Here is a 27,422-nt window from a genome sequence, read left to right on the forward strand (position 1 = left end):
CATACTGTATATTCGTATATTTTTGATCTGGGGTGGTTTTTCGTTATGCAACAGTATATAATGATCTACAGTGTATGTTACAGTTTGAGGAATGTCCAGTGAAGAGATAGTTTTCTCAGTTTGATGTTGAAGAACTCATCTAGCCTCCACAGAGCCGCTGACCTCGACACCATCCAACACCTCTGGGACGCACTTGAACGCAGACTGTAAACCAGGTTTGATCAACCACCTCTGACCTCTGTGGTCGACCTCACTAATTCTCCTGCGTGTTGAATGGGAGCAAATCCCTGCAGCCAGACTCTAAAGTCATGCGGAAAGCCTACAACCAGAATAGCGGAGGCTGACATTATCACACGAGAACGTCGACATCGAGCCGATTCTGCATAGCCCTGATTTGCCGACTGTTTTTAAAAATCTGCATGGTAGCTACAGTTCGGTCAGGGTTAGCGAGAGACTGCGGTTCTGGCAAAGTATTTTTCGTGGTTAGGCAACTGAAATTTATTAACGCAAATGAATGCGAAGTCCGGGCTGCTGACTACAGGCTACACAACCTTCCACCACCCTGACCTCCACACCCTTACTACCCACCTCTCTAGAGATGGAGAAGCATATTACTGTTCTTCTCTTTATCAAAGCCTATTGAACATTTGTTATTCTGGTACGTTCTAGTTCTTCTACTCTGTAGTTTTCATGTTATAAAAGTGTATAATTGTATTTTAATTCTACTATTTCTACTTCTCTGATCCTAATAAAAAACCGTTTGCATCTCTCTCTCTGACCAGACTGGAAGATTGAGTTTTTCCCTCTCTGAACCCGAAGTAGGACAGGGGGGTTTTCTATGCTATACAGATTGTAAAGCCCGCTGGGACAATCTTTTGTCTGTATAAATAAACTTAACTTGGCTGGAATTGATTCGACTTCCCACAGTGTCAAGAGGAAATGTGGAGGCCCAGCTCCTAATCTCACCTCCAGCACTGTCCTGATGCTTTACTCGATGTCATTATACAAAAGTTTTGGGCAGCTCTTCACACACACATGCACACACACACACACACTCAAAACGCTGCTGAGAGGATCCATCCAGTGAAATATATTTTTTTGTTATCCTCCGTGTCATGATAGTTGATTGTGGACTTTCTGCTCGACACAGGCCATAAACCTTCACAGATACAAGCAGCCTAACAAGACTTAACCATGTCTGCTCCGAGACACCAAACCAGTGGCTTCTCTCTCCTCCTCCCCCTCTGTCTGTCTCTCTCTCTCTCTCTCTCTCTCTCTTTCTCTCTCTTTCTCTGCTTCAGAAAATGAGAGAAGCTTCTCAAAAAATGTGACTCTATAACAGTAGCCTGTGTGTCCCTGAGGATACTGAGCTAGCACGGTCTGCCAGTCTATCACACAGGAGCACACTGCTTTTGTGACAAACTGGCAGACTAACATCTTTCATTCCTCCAGCTCCTCTGTGCTCTTCTTCTTCTTCTTCTTCTTCTTCCTAGACAATCCTCACAATAACCTCGCTGGTGAGTGCATGACTACACAGTGTTCCCCGTTGCTTTCGGTTGATTCACTGCAGCGCACTAGTGGATATCAGCGCTCAAACACTCCACATTCATTAAAAAAAATGTGTTGAATACACAGCAGAGAGCTGTCAAAACATCACAAAAGGTCAGAACACAGATTTAATTACTTTTCATTGTGCGCCATGCATGTGTACAAGACTGAATAACAACCCCCGACACCATTTGCTTGCAGCACAAAAGTCATGTTTTGTCAAAGTTTGCCAGAGGATAGACTTTGGTACAAGCTGTGTTTTAACAGGTGAGTAGCCTGGCTATCCTTAAATCCTTCAGAGCCTGTATCCATTACAGGATCCATTAGAGGAGGGTAAGAGGCAGAGAGCATGGAGGGACTGCTTCACTGCACACCACACAACTCCTCTTTACACTCTAACTGGCAATTGTTAAATTCACACTTATGTCAGTCTTCTTCACGATTTAGAGCCCTGTCAGGTATCTCCTGGTGGACAAAACTTCCCTGCAGTCACTGATGTCTGAGAATGAAACAGCAAAGTAATTCCACAGTCTGATGCCGTCGCTTTCTGTTTTTTTTTTTTTATTACACAGCAGCCTTAAAGATTCATGAGGGAACTCGGATTCAAACAAGCTTAATATCCATCCTGCTTCATACTAGTAACAGCACATTCTGGCGGAGGGAAGTGAATCATTGTGCCCCAGTGACTTGGAAGTGCCCAGATATGCAAATGTGTGAGTTGGTGCAATAGATTATTCAAATGCATGAATGCTTTTGCCTTTTGGGGTCGCCCCGCTGCCGAGCCGTGGTCACTCCCCGTGCGTAATAACCCCCCCCCCCCTCCCTCGTGTTGTGTTTCCCCTCTACGGAGTTGGGGAAGAGGGTGGGGGTGGGGGTGGGGGGACTGTTTGCAGACAAACGGGTGACACAAGGTGACACGGTCCAGCCGGTGGCCTCATCTCACACACACACACACACACACACACACACACGAGGTGAATGGATGAATGGCTGCTTGATGTCCTATTTTGAGAATCTCACCAGACATCCAACTTCTTGGAAGGAAATATGTGTGTATAAATATATATGTATAAAATAAGCTGGTTTATGTTTTGTCAGGACAGACAAAGCTAACAACGCTAAAAAAACAAGTACCCAGACCCTGTGAACGCATCATCGCGTTGTCTCTGGGCGAAACGTCTTTTAAAGTTTTATTTTTGAAACAGACTTTCTGATCTTTCGATCTCGCCTATTATATTTCCTATTTATACACTAATTACACTGTGTACCATTAGGTTTCATAAAAGGCTACATAATTTATGAAAGCAGCTGCACAGCTTTTATCAAACATTACTCAAAACAGGAGGAAATAGTGTATTAGTTGAGGACTATTTTCAGCCATGGATTAATCTACATTTGGAGCTCCAGAGCAGTGGTCACCAACATCTGTGGTCATCGACACCACCCGTCATAATTCAACACTATTAATGATTTAAAAGAGGCTAATGTTAGTCTACAATAATGTTTTCATGTAAATGAACTGTCAATATTCAGTTTGCATTTGTTGGAAGCCGGACGTCACTAAGATACTTCAGTATCAGGAATAACTGCAGCATGGCAGACAGTGTATCTGCAGGACTGACTCACAAATAAACTATAATCCCCATCTTCAGTGGGCATTGTACTAAAGGGGCATCTTAGCCAGTGTAATAGTGTTGCTTATTGAGTTTTGGGACAACAATAGAGCTCCATGACACAGAGGAGTGAGTGATCAGGCTTTGGCTGCGCAGACGGGACTTATTTTGGTCTTTTCATGGGATTCGTTCACAATGAGATAAATATAAAATATCACCAGAATTTAATTCCTCCGTTTAGAGTTGAAAACTTTCATGAGATCCACCACTCTTGTCAATTAAAAGTGCCAAAGTGCAAAAGTGAAGCTGGTACATTTTGCATGGTTATTCGTCAAATTAGCAGCTAATAGGAAACCTTCCCCCCGCTGCAGTTTGATCCATCTGCCACCGGTCGACGGCTGTAACTGCTAATTGCCAACGCCTACACAGGCACCAGGCAGGGAAATTGATTCCTCACCCTCACATCTCAAACATCTTGAATGACACTAAGAAACCAGTGGCGTTAGACCATTCTGCTGGAGGAGGGTAATTTACCGAGAGGATGTATGTACATGCACACGCTGCTGCGCTCGCACTTTAAAAAACCCCCTTAGACTGTAACACACTCGGACAGGTGACAAGTGGTTGGCGAGTGCAAAAAATGTGCTCACTTAGATGTAAAGTACAGCATCAGCAGATGTAATTAAATCAGTGGGGTTTTAAAAAGCAGATTAAGAGCGTGTTTAATAGATCAATAATGATGGACAGAAAAGACAAAGAAGATTAATCAAAGTGCTCAGAAAATAGAGCACTTAGGCAAGCAATTAATATGTCGAGGAAACCTCGCAGGGACAAAAAATCCGTTAGAATAAGTGTAAGAGAAGCTTCAAGGGCTATTAATTAGGATTATCACTATTGATTTTTGTCTATATCTGTGTGAGTTTGACGTTAATATCCCTATTGATTCGCAACTTTTGAGCAGCTTTTGATAGACACCTGCTCACGACGTCGTGTCTCATAAAACTTTCAGCTTCAGATTTCATTACAATGTCCGGACCGCTCCTTAATTTCCTCGAGCAGGGTTATGAACATCGATCCGCTCCAGACAGAAAGCACAAGTTGAGCGCGCACACTTCGATGATACGTGTCTAAACTTTTATATTAGCGTAATAGTGCATCAAAAACAACTGGGACTGGGAGCCCACAAGTCAATATGGCTGCTGGCCAGGACAAGCTAATTTCTTTGGCTTTGCTTCAGATGTTTTGCATAACATGACTTAAACTGACTGACAAAAAGTCGGAGGGGGGAAAAAAAGAACAGGCAGAGGCACTAATGAAAGTAGATCTTCCTGTAATATGTGCACTATAATAATCTCACTGAGCGGGAGCTGAGTTGTGCTGTATGTCACTGGATGATGTACAGCGCTCCTATCATGCATTTAAAGCGACCACAGGCCTCTTTTACCTAATGATGACAGCTAATGCTAACAAGCACAAATTAAAGGCTTCCTGCTTTCCCCCCCCCCATCTTGATTACAGCTACTGTTGCTTACTGTGGTTTCACGCTGGACCCACAGGATCCGCAGACTCAATCTCCTGCAGCCCGCTTTGTGTCTGGCTCTATTGAACCAGAAAAGGTGGACGCTTAGTGGATATCTGAGGGTGGGGAGGCTTCTCTGGTCGTCATGGTCTCTCTCTCTCTCTCCGTGTTCAATTTCATTAATTAGGAAATCAAGCAGCAATGTTATCTTAGAGCATTGCGTTGCTCTCTTAACCTCCCAGCACTATTGATTGAAGGGTATAATATACAGTATATCCTCCACACTATTGATTGCAGAATATATGTATTACAATCTAACTGTAACATCGTGTATAATTTCTACAGATTGGATGATTGCGTCCTCCTTTGCATTAAAAAAAAAAGGGAGGGAGGGAGGGAAAGGTCTTTGAATAATTTTGCTTCACGATTTAAATGATCCTGCTTCACAAAAAGAAAACAATCCACACACTGGAATCACTGCAGCACTTAACACCGATTTGATTTTGACACTTTCAATACGAATGACATGTCTTTTCTCACTTCTTCTTTCCCCCTTCATCTGCTACAGCCTGCATGTTATTTGCATTTAACAGTAACGTTTTTTGACCAATGTCGAGCTCCTCTTTTTTACTCTTCTCACTTTTTAACCTCCCTTGCCCTTGATGCAACATGCAGCATTGGTGCATCACCTGGTCAATCAACAGATGCCATTCCTGCTTCTCAAATGTTAGACTCTGCTGCTTGGTAAACTGCATGTATTTGGGTTTGGGACTGTTTGGACATGGTCCAGGTCTGAGGTGCGTCCAAGACGGTGAGAGAACCCGACTGGATCTGACAGGAGCTGAAAATCACGCAATCAAAACACCAACGAATCACTCACTTGGCTTCATCTCGGTAGAGACTGTGCCTGTTATTGCATTTGTGTTGGGGAGCAGCCATACTTGCTATTGAATTTCTTCTTCTTCTTCTTCTTCTGAGCAAATCTCATTTATGCTTTGGTGAAATAGTTCTTCCAAGCATTGAAATTCTTGGAAATTCCTCTAATAAAAGTGAACCGGTCATTGGGCGTTTTGAATGAGACACTTAAGAATCAATTTGTTGTTAATCAGAGATTTTCTACAGTGATTCTGAACTGGAGAGGTGATGGACACAAGCCCTCTGCATCGGCAGTGAATCAGCAGATGGTGGGTAAGTAGTGTTAGCTTCTATTAGATATGATCACATTTTTGCGTGAGTGTGTGTGAGTGTGTGCTTTTAAGCATCTTGGATTCGTGGTCGATAGGTCCTTTGGGTCAGAAACTCATTTCCACCACTCTTTAGTTGCATTTTACCTGCTGTTTTATTTGTATGCTAATACAGTTCCAATTAGCCATCGAGAACTTGACGCTCTGCGCTCACAGATACTTAATCTCACACCAGATGTAAATGCTGTTGTGGCCATTTGGATGATTTGTTGAACCATAAAGGTTGATTATTATGTTTTTCCTTATTTACTCTTCAGATAACACCCTTAACCTCCACATACTGCTTACCACAGTGCATCTATTACTGGAGATAACCGTAACACATATCATTGCCAATCTCATAATGACCCCCAACTGGCCTTCGACAACGCATCGTCTCCCAGAAGGTACAGCAATTATACGCCGCTATACTGTATCTGGGTAGATAAGCACAGGAGTTGAACTGTGTGTGTGACACTTAATAAATGTCTATGACCATCCTCGGGAACACTTTAACCCCATTATTAAGCGTTTATAAGCAGTATATAAAACACTTTATCGACTATAACACACTATAATATAGCAAACAGATTAATTTGTCAAAACAGCGTATAGCTTTTCCTATGAAACATCTGTAAACGGTGTATTAATCGTTAACGAATGATAGCTATAATCCTATTTAACATATATGATTAACGCACTGTTTGTTGTAAAAGATGTATTAATTGTTTCTAAATAAATTCAAACCTCATGAAGAAATGTTGAGCTTCAAGTTTCATTCTGGGTCTGACACAAAAAAAAAGAGCCTATTTAAAGGTCCACTTACTGCACTTCTGTCCAAGCTTTCAGCCACATCTCACGATCTTCATCAGCAGATAGAGCTTGCTTAGAAGAAGTACCTGTGAGGAAATAAATTCTTAATTAAGATGTTAAAAAAAAAATATATATTTCATAAGAACCTGACTTTATACATGTGATATAACTATATTTAATCATAGTGCTCATTATATTCATAGGAGAGGTTACGACTGCTGTAAAATACATGGTTTATATCATATAATGATTTCTATATACACCAGTTATCATCTGTTTCACTTTAGGAGCCCATTTCATTTTAGCCTATCAAAATAAAAGTCTCGAAATGCTGTTTGAAGTAGCAATTTGTAGGTTTTGCTAATGCTACATAGCATAACGTTAGCATCAACAGCTGTTTACTCACCAGTCTAGAAGAAACTTCACGAGTTCAGCATCAAACGTCGTTCCTTCACTCGCCAAGCGCTGTCTCCAGCTGTGGAAAGAAACACCAATGTTAAGACTTGTCTCTATCACTTCTTTTCTTCTACTGAAGTTAGCGTGCTAACCAGCTAGCGACGGCCTGTTTTGTCATTTTCCAATAGCGACTCACTGCAGCCTCTAGTCTACACTGAAGCTGCAGCACCGCTCAGACGGCACATTATAAACTGTTGTCGATTAAACACAATGATAGCCGATGCTTTTTGTCAAGCAACAATCACCACCACCTGCTCCCAGCAACAACAAAAAGAAACACGTTTGACGGGAGAGAAAACGGATGGAAATGACTACAATGACTACAGTGACTGCAGGGAGGCAAAATGACCATGAATAGGCACAAAACAAGTAAAATTAAAAGGCAAAACAACCATAAAAAGACACAAAATTAGCATGACTTCACACAAACTGACTACAAAGTGACACAATATGAGTAAAAACAGATGCTAAGTGACAAGAAAGAGGCAAAAAAAATGACCAAAAAGAGATGCAAGACGACCACAAAGAGACACAAAATTACTTATGTCTCTTTCAATCTGGGCCCTTTTTTGTCTGAGCCCGGGGGCCAATTATCTCATAATCTGTCCATGATTAATTCACAGTCAGAAAAACTGTTCCTTGAATCAGATTTGACTCGAACCAAGCGCTCTTGTTTCAACGCTGTCGTGTTCCGTCAGGTCTCCCATGGATTTCTAATCGAGAGCAAATAAAACGCCGTAACCGTTGCACGTTTCGAAAAAAAATTTCACACGAAGGTCTTAGACTCAGAAGATCACGACACAACACAGAGCATCAAATATTGGAGGATTCAACTTAAGAGGTAGAGCTCTTTATCAACTGTTCAAACATCCTTGATTTATGAAACGGGCGGGGGGGAAAAATAGGACAGTTTCAAATAAATATGCCAAATTGACTTTTATAAACTTGTGTGCAGCTCTCTGACCTCCGTGGCATTTACTGTATTGTCCTAGAGGGCAAATTCCAGTCAACCAGCACTTCAGGCAAGTTCAAGCAAATGTTAAAATGTACTGTATTTGCAACTATTATCTGCCCTGCTCTACTGCAACACATAATTTCACTCCATTCCCCATCACATAATAAAAAAAAAAACAGCTTCATATCACAATCTGATACTGAGGAGTGCTTGGGAATTAGATTTTGCCATTTGAAAGAAAGACGAAGAGCATCTGCACCAGAACTAAACGCACCTCTGCGGACACTACAGCTGTGGCAAATGTATAGTAGCATAATAATATGCAGAAATTACATTTATTTATGTTTCAAAGGCACCGGTTCAAACACGTTCACAGGCTCCTCAACCCCACCACCCAGCCTCCTGCTGTTGTTGTTGCTGCTGTTGTTGTTGCTCCTGCTGTTCGTGTTGCTTTGCCGCTGCTGTTCCATTTGTCGTTGCTGTTAGTTTTCACTTTCAGCTTGCTCCTCTGCTCTGCGCTTTCTCGTTTGTGACTGATCTCGGAGCCGGTGGTTAATTTACAGATCAGTGGTATAAGAAAGAAAGACCAGGAATTAAAAATGATCCTGTCTCTTGGTTGGGACGACGATTTGTCTCACATGGAGGCAAGAAAAAGTATTTATAAAGTACAAAGATGCATCAGATCAAGCTGCCAGTCTCTACTGAAGTATGCAACAACATAAATAATAATAGCAAAAACTGAAGGTTCAACCACTAAAGTAAAAGAAGAGCATCTTGAAAATCCCATTTATTTGCTGATGCATTACTGACCTCTGGTGGTGAATATTAATATGAGTGTAATAAATTGTGCAAACAGCAATAATGCTTAAATGGAGGCTCTCAGGCAATATGGCGATGTTAACTGTAAGTAAATTATATGACACTTGACAGGGCCAATGTTTATAAAGTGACTTCAGCACTGACTTAACTCAGTGCTCATGACTGCTGCCTCTAATGAGGGTAATCATCCCTGCAGAATTTCATCATTTCCATCAGATAATTACTCATTAGAGTCACATGAGACGGGAGGAGAAATAAATGTACCGATTGTCAATCCAGTCAAAATAACCATCAGTCTCAGACTGGGCTGGTTCCTCCTGCAGACTGTTGTTGTAGCGGGGGCGTGGCAGAGCTGAAACTGTGTCAAATGAAACCAAAACAAGTGTCTGCGCGGATGCGGATTCACAAGCGGAGTATTTGATGTGTATTGAAAGATCGAGTGAATACATGGACAGCCACAGACCAAAGACAAAGTGTGCAAATTATGTTGGTGTACAAAAATGCCGAGTGCAAAATTACAGCTATTTTCCGACTTCAATCAATATTTTTTGACAGACAAATCACATGAAGAGTCATCAAATTGGACCTCAAGGTCGCTTCAGTTGAGCTGAAATTATTTCCTTTGAATGAAAAAGGTGCAGGCAATGAAACACACTCAGCATGCAAATTAAGATTATCAGTGGTGATTACAGAACAGTAACTTTTATTCAGACACAAATAGCGGCAGACTGCACTTGTGCACAGTGTAAACAGCGTTTGAGAATATTCTCATTTCTTCTGCACAGGAGCATCGTCCCTCACCACTGGGAATGCTTCAATTTCTTTGATGATCCGCTTAGCAATAACATCGTTGTTTGCTGAAACCATCCTTCGGGACATCAAATCGAATGGTCCGCCTGAAGTGTCAAACAAAGAGGGGGTGTTAAGAGGGGTTTCACCTGCAGTCCGTTTTCAAAGAGCAAATCCTGCTTTCAGCCACAGTATCCACTAATTCTCATTCATTCATGATGGCTTGTTTAACTTTGCAATCAATTACGATGCTGTGTGATCAAGATTCAAAAGCATACACACCATCAACATCCAGTAATATTCCTCCAGCTTCCTTGACTATCACCGCACCAGCAGCGATGTCCCAGCAGTGGATCCCGATCTCAAAGAAGGCCTCCACTGCCCCCGACGCCACCAGACACATGTTGGTGGCAGCTGTCCCTGATCCACGGAGCCTGTCAGCACAGATCAGTTGGAGATGAATTAATTTAAATCAGCTACACTGCCCTACAAAAACAGCGAACTGCAACCACAGAAGCAGTGAAGGAGAGAAAAACGGATTTAAAGTTTTGTCAGGCTCACAAACTGTGTTTTAATGCCTTAACTTTATGCTGGTTGTAACACCCGAAGAAGTAATTGCCATATGCATAATGCCTGACGGATGCACTTGAGATAATCATCATGGAGAGCAAGGTTGGATGTAAGTTCATTTAGTTATGTTAAATAACCAACTGAGTGACCAAGAGGTTAGCTTATCAAAATTCTTATTTTACATTTACAAACTAACTAGTTTAACTAGTTAGTTTAAGAAAATAAAACTTTCTTGATTACAGTAATAAAAAATTAAATCAATCAATTTACAAAGTAAAGCAATATAAACGTGAATTGAGTCAAAAGCTAAGATTGCAGATACTGATACGCCGCAGAGCTAGCTTTAGCAGGAGTTTAGCTAGCGCTTGATTGAGTGGCTACATTTAATGATGTGAAATAATAAATTGAATTAGCAAGTATTCAGTTTGAAGAGTGTGTGACATTTTATGTTTGAGCTTTAGCTAAGGCTAGCTGTGGCTATCTCACAGGCTAGCTCGCATTGGATACAGCTGTCTGCTTTAGCTCTCTTTAGTTGTAGTGATTTCCCAATGATTGTTATATTTTCCAGTCTTGTGTACGCAGCGCAAGACGACTCACCCGTGCACGGGGATGCAGAGGATCTTCTGCATGGTAGAGAAGATCTTGGTTACTTTTTCTGGGCTCCTGTCGGTTCCATGCTCAGAAATGATAATGGACTTCTTGATTTCTGTAATTGCAGCATGTCAAAAGAGTCACCATTATGTGTCATTACAGGTGTCACAGTCACTGTTAAGGTGCACACACACACACACACAAACACACACACACACACAGTTGAAAGGTTAGACACATCATGCATATTGGATGTTTTACTAATTTGTTCTTAGAAAAACCTTTAGGTCAGTTATATGGTTCTCTTCCCAGACGTACTGCAAAGCTCCTCGTGTTTCATTTTCAAATATTCAAATTAGTGTGTGGAAGTAGTGTAGTAGTACAATGTGTACTTTGACCGGCACTGCACATAAATATATGTTATATATATTACCTTGTACATCGGACACCTGAATTGCTTCGTCGTCGCAGAAAGCTCCCTTCCCCTTCCTTGCTTTATACATCTTGTCTTCCAAGCAGCTGTACACCACACCAAACTCCAACTGAAAACACATTTTCTTTTCAGCTTTCATGTACTAATTGTGAATAATAATTTTTATAATTATATAAAAATATATATATATATTTTTTTTAAATGGTTGGTTTTTAAATTGGCATTTGATTTGACATACCTCCTTATTGACAGCAAAGGCAATTGACACAGCCACAAATGGGAACCTGTGAAGAAGTATCAGTTATTAATTAATGAGTTTTAGAGATGTTGATAGACAGATTCTTTTTTTTTTACTGTTTGTGTAAGTTGTGAAATTCCCCATAAACGACTCATTCAATATGTTTTCTGTGTCTTTAGTCTGGCTCTGCTGGTGGCCAGAGGGGGTGAAATCTCCTCTGTTCTAATGGACAGGTTCTGATATATCCCTGGGTCGGTTTTTAACCCCCCTTAAAAACCACAGCTCAAAAAGTGAGATGTAAAAGTTGCAAATGGCTGTTTCGGACCAATGAGCTGAATCAAATGAATCGATCCGCGACACTATCAACCCATGCAGACACTGTGAGCATTTGGTGCCATGCTGTTTAGTTAAAAAGGACAAATTACACTTCCAGTGCTTCTTTTAAAAAGTACAACTGAGTTTATCCGATAACCGAAAGTGTTTCCAGTAACACAACAAATTGTCCTCGTGGCATCTTACCCGTGTACAAAGTTTGTGGTGCCGTCCACCGGGTCAATAATCCACGTGGGTTTGTCGGTTAAGATACACGGCTCCCCCTTCGCCACCGACTCCTCCCCAATGAAGCTGCAGCACAGAGGGAACCAATGGTACAATGAGCAATATCAAGACAAGCCTGAGCAATGTTGTGTTTTTGTTACAAAACCGTACAAGCGAACATAATCATGGGTGTGTGTGTGTGTGTGGCAGTAAGCCTCACCAGTGTGTGCCTTCTCCGAATTCCTCTTTAAGAGACCCGATGATGATTTTCTCCACCCTCTCATCAGTCTTTGTGACAAGGTCTACAGTGGAGCTTTTTGTCATGACCCTTATTTCACTCTCCCCAGCTTTCCTAATTTCCTAAAAAGAAATGACACATTATTAGCATGTGCTTAGAAATTCATTACTAAGATCCTCAGGTTAAAATATAATCACAAAATCTCCCAAAAATTTCCCCAAGTTCTACCCCTAAAGTCAGGTGCACATCCACATGCAGTGCAAGTTGAAAATGTGCATGAAGGCAGGTGGATGGAAACCAACTTTATGATGCAGACACCGGAGGAGAAATACATTAAGAGGCTCTGACATACCGCTCCAGCTTTTCTTGCCACTGCAACAGCAAAGTCATACGCCTTCTGCCATGGGTCCTCCATTTTTATTTTTTTTTATTTTACTTCTTACTTAGGGAGAGCTGTAAAAAAAGAAAAAGAAAAAACAAAGTTTGTAAGAGTGCAACAATGAATCATACATGTATAAAAGTGTTATTCATATGACATGCATTAAAGCGCAACTTAAAGAAATATAAAACAATTGGAAGCTACGATTAGCAGTCGTCATAAAAGGTGTTAAAGCTCTCTGAGGCCAAAAAAAACCAAAATACTACAAATGTGCGTGATTACCACACTTCTCTTACAACACAATGAGTTACGTAACGCTTCCTCTAGCAGCTGGCATCCATCTGTCCTGCATTGTTCTAAATCACAACCACAAGCCACAAGATTTCAACTTAAAAGTCACTGCGATGAAGAAACAAACATGTTGCTAAAGGCGTGGGTTTGGTTTTTTTCCGGAAGCGGAGGCATACAAGTTAAAAAAAAACAAAAAAAAACTGTCGTATCACGCATGCTGTGCGTGAATTAAAATTTGATCATGTTCAGAAGCGCTGAAGGCAAAACTGGTTTCAGTGTTTACAGAAAGTATGTGAGTTGATGTGCAGGACAGCGTTATCGTGTTTCTCCAGGACAAGACACCACCCTTCAACCCACTGGTTTCTGCTGTTGTAGAAAATCACACCATATGTCTTGCTACCAATCTTTATCTGCATTATCTCTACTTTTAGAAATATATCTTGTTTCTCAGAGTAGAAGCTGCTTTGTGATGAATCCACCTCACATAAAGAGTTTAGAGATAAATCCAACATTAATAACAAAAAATGACAAAAAAAAATAGGTAATAAACAGTTATCAATCGGCTGTGTTGATAAGCACACACCTGTACACCTTTTATGCACACACACACACACACGTGTCATCCACGCAATAATGAAATGAATGAAAAACCTACCTTGTGAAGTCAGAGGGTGCTGTCAGAGGTAGCTCCTGGATGCTAGTGCACCTTCTTTTGAAAAACTTAACTTTAAGTTGCTTCACTGCAGAGATGAGGAAACTCAAAAAAAAAAAAAAAACTTGGCTGGCATGACAGAGTGGGAAAAGTACTAGCACCGCCTTCATATGTTTCCCCATAGCAACCCCAAAGAGAGAGAGAAAAAAAAAAAACATTCTGTTCTCATGAGGGCAGACCTGCAACAACATGATGCCGCATTGTGGTCGACACAAGTGGTGGAAAATTTTCACGCATTTTAATGGTAATTCTTGTGCGATGACTACAGCGAGTAATGCAGAGGAGTCACAGGAAGACACACCCTGCTGTGCACGTCTGTGTGTCACACATGTACATGCATCAGCTGACATGAACAGTAAGTAAACGCTGAACAATGCAGCGGGAAAAAATTCCATCCTCTTGGTGTTCATGTCAGCGCGTATTGACCTAAGTCTTGATTTTCCGAGACGAAAACCCTTTACATCTTTTGGAGAAATTAAAGAGTACACTCCGGCTCCTGACTTGGTTTTAACATGGGATTTGACGTGACAAACAAAGCTTCCTGCCAGTTTTATATCTCCTAACACTTTCACTGCTTGAGTTTTCCTTTTATGTTCCTTTATTGTATTCCACTGGTGGAAAATACTTTTAAAGGTCCCCCGGTGAGTCAGTTTAGATTATGTGTGTGTGTGTGTGTGCATGCCCATTTTCTCTCCGTGCCTTTTGAAAGTTGGATATAGTCTCTGCAATATCAGTTAAAGTATATACGCTGCAGATGCACAGATCTAGATGTGTCTGTATCTACATTCATATGTCCGGATGCCAACTATCTTATCTGTTTTCCTGCAGCTGTTTTTCTTTTGACAGGTAAAAACATGCTGTTCATCATATCACACTTTAAGGTGTGGTAACTACCGCTAATTAATTCTCTCCTCAAAACGAAGAGATACTGCAGCGTGGAAATATTAAATGAAAATATTATGATTGAGTCGAATTCACAGCAGCTAAAAATGTACAATAAAGGGTATTTAAGTCTTGGATACCACCCCCCACAGATGAAAACTACTCTCTGAATCCTCAAACTACTCAACATGAAACCCCCAACAACTATCTTGCAGGAAGTCATACCTTGCTGCAAGATGGATTGTGCAATTAGTGGCAAATGCTGCAAGTTTCATGAAATTTACAATTGGTTTCCTATTTGTTCATGAGGCCTGAAATGTATTGATAATGCTTCGTTTAGATGTTCAAGAACAGGTCACACACAAGTCAAGGCAACAACACTTCACCAAGGTGAACAATAAGTAACTCGCTTTCCAATTTTTGTAAGAGATAATCATTTTAACACAGAAGTACAGACTCTCACTAAATAATGCATTAGACTCTGCATTGTCTGATGCTTCTGTCTGTGCTAAGAAAAAGAGAAAAGAGAGAGAGAAAAAAAGGAAGGGGCTCGTTCAGACATGATGCTCATCCACTGCCACACCTTGCATAACTCAAGTTTATGTGTGTTGAAATACCCTGGCTGCATTTCTCCTGTTTGCTATCGCACCAGTAACGACAGGATGAGTGCTAGAGCAAATGTTTAAGTACGACATCAGATCTTCTCGATGCAAGTTTGTCACCTGATATCGCTCTTCGTGCGATATCAGTTTTGTTTAACAGTGATAAAGGATGGCAGATGACACTGTCATCCTAGTACATCGGTTTCTGGATTCGCTAGGAATTGGATGCGCAAGCTGTGCAGCTAAAATAAACAGGCCTCTGTTGAATTTAACAGATCAGTATGGGGTATCATGGAAGGGGGGATTTGTTGAAAGTTTTGTTTGACCGAGAGCGGCAGGAGAGCAGTTGTCACCCTGTTGTCCCAGTTGTGCACTAAATATAAGACGCTCTCTAAAATGTTAGGAGACAGGCAGAGAGGAGTAATAGGACAAGCAAAACAAATACATCAGTCCTGCTGTCTTCCCTGGCAGATCCGTTATGAATAATTTATTCGAGATGGCGCATGTTTTGGATGTTTGGTTCCCCCGGAATCACAGCTGTAACTGAGGCCTGCCACGACGCTGAAGTTGCTGAAGGTCAGCGGTGCACCCCTGAAAGATGAGCAGGAGCTTCAGACCGGGTTCCTCTAGTCACCGAGCCCCTTCAGAGGTGTATTATTCAAAGGAGTCTACAAATATTCAACCGCCTCTGTGAGGCTGTAATTAGGCACAAAGGTGCTTTGAGCTGAGAGCTAATGTCAGCATGCTAAAATGCTCACATGCATAAACCCAAAAAGTATTGGTCATAAACCGAATATTACTAAAGGACAAATTGCAATTTTCACAACGTCAAAACTTCAGAGGATGACACAAAGTTATTCTATTTTATCCGCAGGGGAACATGAATGTCTGCGCCAGATTTCGTGGCAATCCATCCAATAGTTGTTGAGGCAACCTCAGGAAGAGTCTGGGGATTCATCCTCTGGGCACCATGGATGTGTGTCCGAAAAATTTCAAGGTAAATCATCCAACGGTCGTCAAGATATTTCAATCTGGACTAGAATGACCGACCGACGTTGCCCCCCCCCTAGAGCCATCCTTTGAGCGTGGCTAAAGATTGGAGGGTCTCCAAAGTATTTTCAGAATTTGAGTTTCACATGTTCTGTGTCTGGCTTTAAATGAAGATGTGAAATTAGTGTTTTGAAGGATGCAAGAGCAGGAGGAGAATCTTTTCTGCCGGCCTGCTTAATACAACTTTAATGTAATATACAAGCTGGGTAATGAGTGATCACAATGACTTGATGATGGATGATTAGAGGCACTTCTTCTAAAGACCTCTTCTTATTCGTCAACTCCACGTTTTCTTGGGATCGATAATGACTTGAGGGCCAACGATATGAAAAGACAATAAGCTGTGGAATTCAATACTTGGAAATTTGGATAGAAGTCATGGAAGTCGTAAGAGTCGAGAGCCACATTCATCTTCATGAGCTGATTAGAGTTTAATTCAAATGAGAATCTGATATTCTCATAGAGGATCTACATATCTTTGTCCAATCCATAGTTGTGTTCAGACAGAGAGGCTGCCTCAAATTTCCCTTCTCTCTTTAGCAGAGGGGAGAGAACGCCGAGGGCAGTCACTAGGTTTATATTGGTCATTAAATGTCATTAGTTTTGCAGGTATTTCAGAATCACAGTCGGCTTCATTGGCCAAGGAATTTGACTTTGGTTTTCAAGGTTTTCTGTTGTTGCTGACACAGTTTCAAGAACAATTTTCAGAAGATAGATAAGACAAACAACTATAAAGACAACAAAAACATAAACTATTATGCGCATACGAGTAGAAGTCACTGTCCACGTTGAAGTCAAACTATTTCTATAAATTGCAAAACAGACAATAGTGCAAGAGTGCAGAGGTTTTGTTGGTTTATATACATACAGTAGCTGGTTATACAATATATCTGTAGTATATGCATGTATACATTTCTATATACAGTATATACTGTGTTTAGATTTATATTTGAAACAGCAACTGTTTTATAACTTTTAGGTATGGAGGATGTTTTAGTGACACAGGGATTGTTTTCTGGTATGATATGTGATTTGACTGTTCAGAAGGATCATGTCACAAGAAACTTTTGTCATAACTACTTGACAAATTAAAAAATAGACCTGTTGCAAATGTTACATGGAAAGTTAAGGGATCACAAAAGTTATTACAGTTCATCCTGTGGGGAAATTTCATGGCAAGGGAACAGGATTAATTGATTGGGGAACATTGGATATAAATTCTTTGAGCCAATCCAGCTAAGTAGATGTTTAGATATTTTGCCAGATGAATAGAAAACTTGAACCTGCTGGTGGCGCTAGAGGACAAGTCAGGATCCCCAGAGTTACCAGGATTTATCCTCTGGGCACCTTGAATGTCTGTAGACATTTCACCCACAAAATTTCAACCTCTTGGTTTAAATTCTAGAGAAAAAAGTGAAGGGATCGCCAAAGTCAGTGGGAGAACCATGAATGTTTGTAAATATCTTCAGTCAAATTCAGTCAGTAGTTGTGATATTTCGGTCTAAATCAAAGTGATGACCTAACGACTGAAAGATAGCATTGCCCTCCCAAATAACAACGCCGCTAGTGTGGCTAAAAATATATATGAAGAGAGATGGAACATCAAGCCAAAGGCAGAGCACAAAAAGACATACTGAGGTACAGAAACAAAACTGACAATGTAATTGGAACAAAAACCAAAACAGAAATTCAGAATAAAGGCCTAACTGAGGCTGTTCTGAAATATTTACAGAGCCTGACTCTATAATCTCCAGGGACTCATTTTTGGGATATATCAGGAAAACACAGCCTTGCCAGTTTTCAAAAGAACAATGGTTGGTATTTCCTTACTGGCAACAGGGACGTACAGTAAAAGTATAAGGACTTGGGTCTTGGTTCCATTAATGAGCAGGTAAACAAGTAAAGAAACATCAAAAATCAAAAATAAATCTAAACAATGAAAAAGATTTGTTGAGCAGCTATCGGAATAAAAGTGGTGTTGACAGAAGAGGACTTGGCTTTCAGCTGGCTGACTCCGGAAATCAATCCCAACGCTGGTGATTACGTCTGAACCCCCTGCTGCAGACTAACATGGACCATTGATTTCAGTAGAGGTGGTGGTGGGGGGGTGGGGGGGGGGGGTCGGGGCTGCAACACTGAAGAGCTGGGTTTGCTCAAGTAAAGTGCTTTAAAACCATTTGTTAGTCATCAGCAAACACGAACTGAAAAAACAGAGAAAATAGTCCATGGAGAGGAAAACTCTGGGCTATTTCATAGAGCACATCAGCCCCTGGCGCGGGGGGGGGGGTCAGTCCACCCCTCTGCATGTGCAGCATCCGCAGCGCTGACTGAAAGGGCAGGGGAAATGCAGTGGAGATTTTACATGGTGTAATGGCTGTGAATGCTTTTATCTCTCTACTAAATCACAACGGTAGCAGTCTGTGTTTTTTTTCTAGTGTTCTCTGTTTATTTGGTTTCCTGTTTGTCACAAGAGACTTTTTTTTTTTTTTTTTTTTTTTTTCTTTATAGACTTTAAAAAGGAGAAAAGACAGTTTCTCATTTTTCTAGGTCAAAGCGAATATGGACATTTATTTATGTCCTGAACACTTGTCTGATATAGGCTGATGTTGGGATGTCACTGAGATGTTTAGGAGCCTTGCAGGAGATTGAATACAGGGGGATTCTCCACTCTTTAAAGAGAATTGTAGATTATATCAGGCTTGACAACATATGTGCCTGACATGGCAGCTTCTTCTTGAGTAGCAGAGCTGTACAGGAACGTCTGAAGGAGGAAGTGTCTTGACAGAATTAAATTGCATTCCATTTGCTAAATTTTTCACTGGTTTATATATATATGAATCTGACTGGGAAGATGTCATGACACCGGACTCCCATAATCAGTCAAGGAAACTGAACATCCTATGTCAGCGTTTATTCTGCACAAGTTCTGTTGCCAATTATTGTCCTCAAGTGTATGGGCAATGGCTAACATGTGCATGCATGCTGACACATGTCTCTGCAGGGCTTTAATGGCATGAAATTGTGGTGTGTCGAAGAGTGCCTGAGCACAAGTAGGGGATATTTATAGTGCTTTTTTTTTTATTTTTTTATTTGCTGCTTTCATTACATTCTTACAAAACTCACTTTTAAAACATACTGCACACAATTTCAGTCTAATAAAGAAGCAGTTTTACAGTACAGAAGTTGAATGTACGTAGTGTTTGCTGTACATTTTGTTCTAATAGTGCAAACCAAAGAGTATACTTACTGTATAAATGAATGTATCTATACACACAAAAAAATACAATAACCTAAGAACAGAAAAGCAATATTATTGGTCAAACCTTGTGCTGGAGTGAGGTATTTTATCAGTTCCTTGCTGTTGTTCTGGCTGCATCATTCATATCAATAAATATAAATGATAAAAAAATGGCTATGTGATTAGACACCATAAAATCAAGAGTGTATCGTGACATATAGATTCCTTTATCACGTCCTCTTCATTACTAATAATGTCATTACTGAACAGAATAAAAAAATCTGAATCTGTGAATCACTAAGTGCAGAAATACAACAATGACTCAAAACAAAAGCAGGAAGACGGCTGGAAGTCTAAGCGCTGAGTATTTTAACAAACCCACTCAGCTGGTGTTCAAAAGGTAAGTTCATCCTTTTGGTTCTTAAGGCAAAAACAGAATCCCGACCTGTTGAATACCAAAGATATGAGTGTGTTTAAATGACTTTTCGCCGAGAGGAGTGTAGAAGCTTACTAGTCGTCCTTGTCGTCCCTGCCGACGTTAAACTCCGTTATCTCCTTCGCGATGCGTTCTGCTATCGCTCGGCTGCTGGCCACAATCAGCCTCCGAGACATCAGATCAAAGGCTCCACCTGGTTAAAAGGAGAAAATAATAACTGCTGTAATAAAGTTGAGAGTCATCTAAGAGACTTGTCATTTGGTCTGTGGTGAATTTTAAGCAGTTTTAAAAAAAAAAAATGTGTGCAGCAGTAACCTGAATAAAGCAGCTGACGGCCCAAAATGCACCGCTCCTGGAGGCTAGTTTTTCTGTGCTGTCAGTAGAGCTTAAGTGATTAATCTATTAGTTGATCGACAGAAAACTAACCTGACGATCAAATAATCATTCAAGGCCAAACTTTATCCAGTACCAGTTTAAAAAATGCGAGGACTTGCGTCTTTTCTCTTTTTTTATATCATTTCAAACTGAATAACTTTCAGGTTTGGACCGCTGATTTGACACAACAAACAACTGAAGATGAGAAAATTATCTGAAAAATTATCAATAAGATAATAGTCATTAGTTGCAGCCCTAGCTGTTGTGCTGAAGGATTGATTTGTGTGTCTAATTTCCTCATTACATCCATCATTATGCTGTCTCTCGTTTCCTGACAGAATATATTTTTTACATAATAGTCTCGCACTGTTTACTTTGGGTTATTATTTTTCTTCTTCTTCTTTTTCACTGTAAACAAACTTAAATCTGAAAAGTTACGCAGGTTCCTGCACAGCAAAGACACAGAGAATCTACAGGGTTTCTGCAGGACACACAGAGTCAGATTTCAGTCAAAAGACTTTTTAAAACCTTTTTAAATTCCACAGAGTGGGACACTTAACACATAACTATTCATCACTGATAGAATTAAACAATTCTAGTCATTATGTCGACAACTTTCTGGCTAATTGCGCCTCTTAAATCGATGATACAAACGTGTGCGTGTGTGTGTGTGTGTGTGTATAAAAGCAGATTAGTAAAAGTTTGGGCAATGAATATATGAGATCACGGTCTCTCTCCCATTTTCAAATTTCATATGAGATGGGATCAGGTTTTGAGAAGAGCAACTCATAACCTTCAGTTATTGTCACAGGAGGACGGGGGGGCAATAACTGACTGGACGGAGCTGTTTCACCTCACATCACCCCTATGAGATGAAAGTGCCTTGAAAATTGTTTGCACCACCACCTATACGCCCTCTATTATTGTACATTTTCGAAACACAGAAGGGGGTGTCTTTGCAGAAATCAAGGGTATGGTGGCTCTTTTTATAGCACCGCAACTGTCAACAGCACAGCTTCGACTTGGCAAACACTCATTAGCAGAGTCCAGTGCAGCTTCTACTGCATCCTAAATCTTTCGCCAGCTGTTATGGTCGGTGGCAGTGTTGCTTAAACTTAAGATCACATTTCTCAAATACTGCTGCTTCCCATTTTAAAAAGCAAAGCCGGTAGCTTCCCTCTCCTCATCTCCGACTGCATTTCACAGCCATTTGTGAGCAGAAAGAGACAGAAACCAATAATAACGAGAATTAGTAGCAATTAATTATTCATAAGCATTAATAGCTCCTGTTGTGCAGCCTATTCTCTTTGCTTTGTTCTATAAAGCAATTTTCTACAGCAACACTGCAGGTTTTCCACAAGTCAATCACCCTGCTCATCATCATCATCATTATCATCCTTTCATCAAGTATCTCAGCAGCCTTTGATAAGTTTCACAGACGTGGTGTGTTCGAAGAGCCCACACTTTCCCAGCGACTCACCTGAAATGTCCATGATAACGCCTCCAGCTTCAGTAACGACCGCCGCCCCTCCGGCCATGTCCCAGCAGTGGATGCCCATGTGGTAGTAAGCATCAGCCGAGCCGCACGCTACCAGACACATGTTGACAGCTGCGCTGCCCGGGGAACGGATTCTGTGGATGGAGACGGGATGTTTGCTCCGCATTTGGATGTACGTGAAGTCCAGATGGTTTAGTAAAAGTTTAGTGTGTGTTTGTGGATGTTTAAAGTTATAATCCTCACAGGATTCATGAAATCAAACTCTAGCATTTGGTATTCAGCTTCTGTAATTATCTCTCTGGTTGAAGCATTTTTATACACACGTTTTGATGTAAATGTTTTGGTGTTTTTGCTTTTTTTTTCATTGTGGCAGTACTAATGCAAACAGGAAATGTTCTCCTGCAATTTTTTATCAGAGCTGAAAAATATCCCTGAAAATGCAAACAGAAATTTTAATACTGCTGCTGCTTCACATCAGACAAACCAAGCCATTAGAAAATGTCACATTGAGCTCTGTGACAGGCTTTTTTCACCATTTTCTGTCTTTTTACAGACTAAACGGTTTGAGATTGGTATTGATCAATTGTAAAAGAAACGGCAGATTAATCAATACATAAAATAGTTTTTGCATCAGTGGACAATATCTACAATTTTGAAAGAAATAACAACAACAAAAAAGGAGCAGCCACAGTGAGCTGAAGGGTTACAGGTGACATAGCTCCTCAGTGGGTAACAGGTTTTACTGTGTCTTGCTGTTATGTGAGAAAGTGCTCACATTGTGTGCAGCATAAAATCAGACAGTGGTTCATAGCATGATGGGAAAAAAAGGCCAATTACTGACCGACTTCTCCTTTAAAATTTCATGAGTTTGGTTTACACTTGTTGTTCTTCTGTTGTATTATTATTATTATTATTATTATTATATGTTCGGTGTGGTATTAAACAACTACAGTTGTCACCGAATCAAACAGGACTGAGATGTTAAGGATTACAAGTGGTTCATAAACACATATTTACCCATGTACAGGGATGGTGAGGATGGCCTTGATGTTGGCCAACATTGTTTTGAATATCTCGGGATCCTTCTTGAAGCCCATTTCTGTCAGTACCAGAGACTGGCTGATATCTTGGATGGAAAAAAAAAAAGAAATAAAATATGACCATTCAACAAATGACAATCTGATTAAAAAGCCAGGTTGGAAAACACAGATATCACAGTGTTTAATGCAGAACTACTGCCTCTGAGATTTCACTGTGCACAGCTGTTATTGCATGCAGAGAATCTTGCTGTGATTTTACTGCTACCTGGTGGATTTCTTGCAAACTACACCACCAAAGCCTGATGTGATAATCAATATTCACCTTCTTGTCCAGACACTTTGATAGGGACTCCATTGCAGAATGCGCCTTTTCCTTTCCGTGCTGTGTACATTTTGTCCTCTATGCAGCTGTAGACAATCCCGAACTCTATCTGAGACCAAGAAGCAGCACAGAAAATAGCAGTGATTAATGCGGTGTGGGAGGAGCGCCAAGAATAGAACAACAGCCATGTAAATAGAGAAAAGTGCTGCACCACTGATCAGATATTCAATTGCTATGTTAATGTATCTTATAATTAAGATGCTACAATGTCATTTACTTGTGATCACAAAAGAAAGAAAGCTTACCTCTTTCTTCACAGTGAAGCCAATTGATATAGACACAAATGGGAACCTGCACAAAAGAAATTTACAATATAAAACATTCGTTTAATGAACTCCCTGTAGGTTAAAGCTCAGAGGAATCAGTTTCTATTATCAGTTCAGTTTCATCTACGTTGTCTAATTATCCCAGACAGAGAGGACAAGCCAAGAGAGAACCTAATTAAAAGATAAAAATAGTTAAGGAGCGACAAAGATAAAACTGATCCAGTGCAGTATCAGTATTGAGTTTCTCAGTGGTTCATACAGTATTTAAGCGCAGGCAGTAGCACCTGTGAACAAAGTTGGTGGTACCATCAATAGGGTCGATGATCCAAGTGGGATCGTCAGTCAGAACACTTGGTGCACCTGCAGCTACTGACTCTTCACCTATAAAGCTTCAAAAATCACAAAGACAAAAAAGAAACAAATGGTCATTTATAGTCATGACGTATTAAATAAAATGAATGAAACCATTGACACCTGATAATGTCTACCAGTTTTCTACTTGTCCGTAATATGTGACATTATTTTCAGCACAGTTTCTACCAGCCTGGATGCAAGGCTGTAGCTACCATGGAGTACACTGCGGTCATGTCCTCAGTATTTTTATATCATTTTGGGCGTTTGAGAATCTTGGAGATAGTTTACATCCTGCAGCTACACTCAGTGAACATTTGACAGATTGATTCCAGTATCTTAAGACTCCATATTTAATTTAGTCTACTTTTAGGCAAACATAAATGAAAGAACCAACAAATAAATAAAAGCCTCAATCAGTATCATCCCAATAGAATTTTACTCCTGTCAGGCTTTTAGATCTTCATATGTACAATTAACAATTAACAGAATAAATAAAATGTTTAAAATCCAAATTATTAAAATTTAGACACTTTATTTTTGTTTGTTTGTTCATTTGATTTCTTTTGTATTTGGGTTCTGGCTTATGACATTAATATTTGAACAAGCATTAACAATTAGACCAAGCACGAACTTGCTTGAAAACCATCCAGATGATAGAAAACTGTCATCCAGACTTCCAAGAAAAAAGTGAAATAAGTGAAATTAAGCATTAACTAGCATGAATTAGTAAAAACTAAACAAGTAAATAAATTAGAAACGGCACAGAAACTAGGATCTTTTAGAGACTGAATAAAAATATACAGATTATATGATAAACTACAGTATGATCAAGCAGTGCAGATCCCATCCCTCATGTCCATGTACCTGTGTGTGGGGTACTTCTCCTTGATGGAGGATATAATAAGCTGCTCCACTTTCTGGTCCGTCTCGGTCACCAGGTCGACTGGTGAGCTCTTCTGCATGACGGCGATGTCCTTTTGGAGCGCCTCACGGATCATCTGGCAGAAGTACGACAACAACAAACTCAGCGGGGGAATATTTTTTGGATGACTAACCACATCTGCAGTTACATACTGTTGACGGGTCAGAGATGATAAGGTGTAAGCTCCAAAGCCCAAGAATATTTATGTGTTGTCTTTATCGTGTTTATTACACATTACTGTAACTTTCTCCAAAACATAACTCACATTCAGTACAAAAAAAGAAAGACTTACTCTTTGCAGTCAGAAAAAAAAAATCTTGTTCAGTCTACCTTTATTTTTTCTTCTAACAAATCAGTTCCAGACTATGGTGACATCCTGTACATGCATGCATCAGACTCACTACTTTATTCTCATTCTGACTGTTGGATTACAAACTCATCACTGTAATTTACACATTAACTGGAAGGACATGACTGAAAACACAGAATAAGATTCATCTTTAAAGCTATTCTTGGTAAACTCCCCTTCTACCTCTATGAAATATTTCTCCATTCTCAAAAAGCTGTCTGACCAAATCATCAAAATGAATCCCATTGTCTTTTATGAACTTGGCAAAACCGCATTTATCATTCTATGCTGGAAGAATTGACAAGTCAAACTTCCCTTGGAAACACTACATTCAGTCAAAGAACTTAAACACCACATTCAAAACATGACTCATAAGGAAAGTAGTCATTTTAAACGGTCAAACTCTCCCTTTTATGCTTTTCAGAGGTGAGGTTATTATATTATTGTAAATCAGTTTTATGATTAGTTATGTGCAGTGCCATTCTGGCTAGGGTCTATCTTGTAAAAGAGATCATGTATACAAATATTATGGTTAAATAATGGATATAACGTTTATAATTGTACTAAGACATGAGATACTACTGCTGACACAGACATAAAAATGTATTTACAACATTAATCCAGCATGGCTAATGTTGTACAACATTTACACTCAAAGCAAATTAATTTGCAGACCATACAAGGAAAAAAACAGGTGCCTCCTTACCTCTCCAGCCTTTTTGGTGACCTCCAAACAGTGGTCCATACACTCTTTCCAAGGATCACTCATGTTGATATGGAGGAGCAGCAGAAACACTCACAGATAAGCCGAGACTTTAAAGGGAGTGTAAACACTTACAGAAGGATTTAATTAGCGTTTTAGGCTAATAGTTGTCTTGGATACAAGCCGTGAGCTAGTGCCTTGAAAAAACTACGGTAGATAATTAGGAGATAAATCTGTGCGGCGCGAACGATAGCTGTTTAGCTCAGTTAGCTCCCTATGCTAGTTAGCTCTTAGTTTTTACAAGGGGGAAACCGGAATAAACAGGGCCTGAGCTTAACGACAACCACGGCTTGAGATTTTAAACTGACGGTTTTGCTAGGCTGCTTTGTAATGAGTCTTATTTAACGTTAAAAAGAGCTACAATACAAGCACAGTTTCAATGGGGTAATGCTAACACACCCACCACCGGATAGGCTGACTTCTTCAGTGTTGACATTTAACTACGAGAGGGTGGGACTAAAGGCAACTCTCACTCTCATTGGTCAATCACTGCCGCTTGGATGTGAAGTCGCCGCTCTCATTGGCTGGGAAGCCTGTCATTCATCCTATAACATGAAATTCACTGACAAAAGAAAGTTCAGTCTTCCACTGAGAAAAAAAGTGCAAATAACTCAACACTTTCTTTCAGTTACACACAGAAGAAGAGTAAACAAGAGTGGTAGATGTTCTTAAACCTGAGTTAAACGCGACTTTAATTTATTAGACACTTTTAATCATTAGGTTTATGAATATGGATGTTACTGGGAGGTTGGACGTTTAAATATTGATATTTTACATAAACCTTATTTGTTTTTTAGAGTACTTTAGATTAATGCATATAATAGCATATAGTTTTTTGCTGAAAAATGTACACGTCATATGAGGAGGTGTGGAGGGTTACCATGACAAAAATCACTATGAATCGGTCACTTGGTTTAAAAAGTGTACATGTGATAAACATACAAAACCCCTTTAGTCCTGAAGGTGGCAGCAGTAACAGAATGATGATGACGATAATGCACATATGTTGGCTTCCTCTTATGGAGATGTCAAACACGAGACATGATGCATACAGACTTTTAGTGCTGCAAGCGACTTAAGGTTGAAAGCCAAGTCAAAACCTGTTCCCCACAAACCTGATGAAGCTTAACATGCAGATTCCTGTATGTGCAATTGCATACATTAACAAAATGAACTTCTTTGCTTCTTCTCTACGTGAAAGCTAATTCACTGCCCCTTCTCCTGGGCTGAGATGACAAGTTAAACCCGATGAAATCAAGAGAGTACCAAGCTGAAAAATATATAAGAGGCAGGAAAAATAATTTCTGTTGACATACAAATGGCTTTTATTACATTACACATTCTCCTCTTAAAATGATCAAACCTGCTTTGTCAGTTTTACTTATATGTTTACTGTAATATTAATTGAAATAGTCAATGGTTTTTGTATGTTAACAGAAACTACAGTGACTCAAGTGCCATGACACATTGGAAAACTAATAATTTCTTCTGCTTTACATTGTGAACCTTATTTTAACAGGCTGCAAAAATGTGGGAGAAAA

At 40.0% G+C, this 27,422-nt stretch overlaps 2 protein-coding genes across 2 annotated transcripts; both read right to left on the reverse strand.

Annotated features, from left to right (window-relative positions):
- Positions 1-9,613: 9,613 nt before the first annotated feature.
- On the reverse strand, positions 9,614-13,770 carry LOC111224347 (inositol monophosphatase 1-like). Its single transcript, XM_022748802.1, has 9 exons — positions 13,668-13,770; positions 12,695-12,795; positions 12,325-12,464; positions 12,087-12,191; positions 11,568-11,613; positions 11,330-11,438; positions 10,903-11,011; positions 10,018-10,169; positions 9,614-9,842 (listed from the first exon to the last, which is right to left on the reverse strand). The coding sequence occupies exons 2-9, from the start codon at positions 12,755-12,757 to the stop codon at positions 9,715-9,717; spliced, it is 852 nt and encodes a 283-aa protein (XP_022604523.1). The 5' UTR covers positions 12,758-12,795; positions 13,668-13,770; the 3' UTR covers positions 9,614-9,714.
- Positions 13,771-19,355: 5,585 nt separating this feature from the next.
- Positions 19,356-26,294, reverse strand: LOC111224319 (inositol monophosphatase 1-like). Its single transcript, XM_022748757.1, has 8 exons — positions 25,825-26,294; positions 24,712-24,845; positions 23,778-23,882; positions 23,473-23,518; positions 23,168-23,276; positions 22,823-22,931; positions 21,788-21,939; positions 19,356-20,125 (listed from the first exon to the last, which is right to left on the reverse strand). Exons 1-8 carry the CDS (start codon positions 25,885-25,887, stop codon positions 20,007-20,009), a joined length of 837 nt encoding a protein of 278 aa, XP_022604478.1. The 5' UTR covers positions 25,888-26,294; the 3' UTR covers positions 19,356-20,006.
- Between the last annotated feature and the right edge of the window lie 1,128 nt (positions 26,295-27,422).

The sequence above is a fragment of the Seriola dumerili genome, unplaced genomic scaffold (genome assembly GCF_002260705.1).
Source record: "Seriola dumerili isolate Sdu_G_001 unplaced genomic scaffold, Sdu_1.0 BDQW01000129.1, whole genome shotgun sequence".
Taxonomy (NCBI): Eukaryota; Metazoa; Chordata; class Actinopteri; order Carangiformes; family Carangidae; genus Seriola; species Seriola dumerili.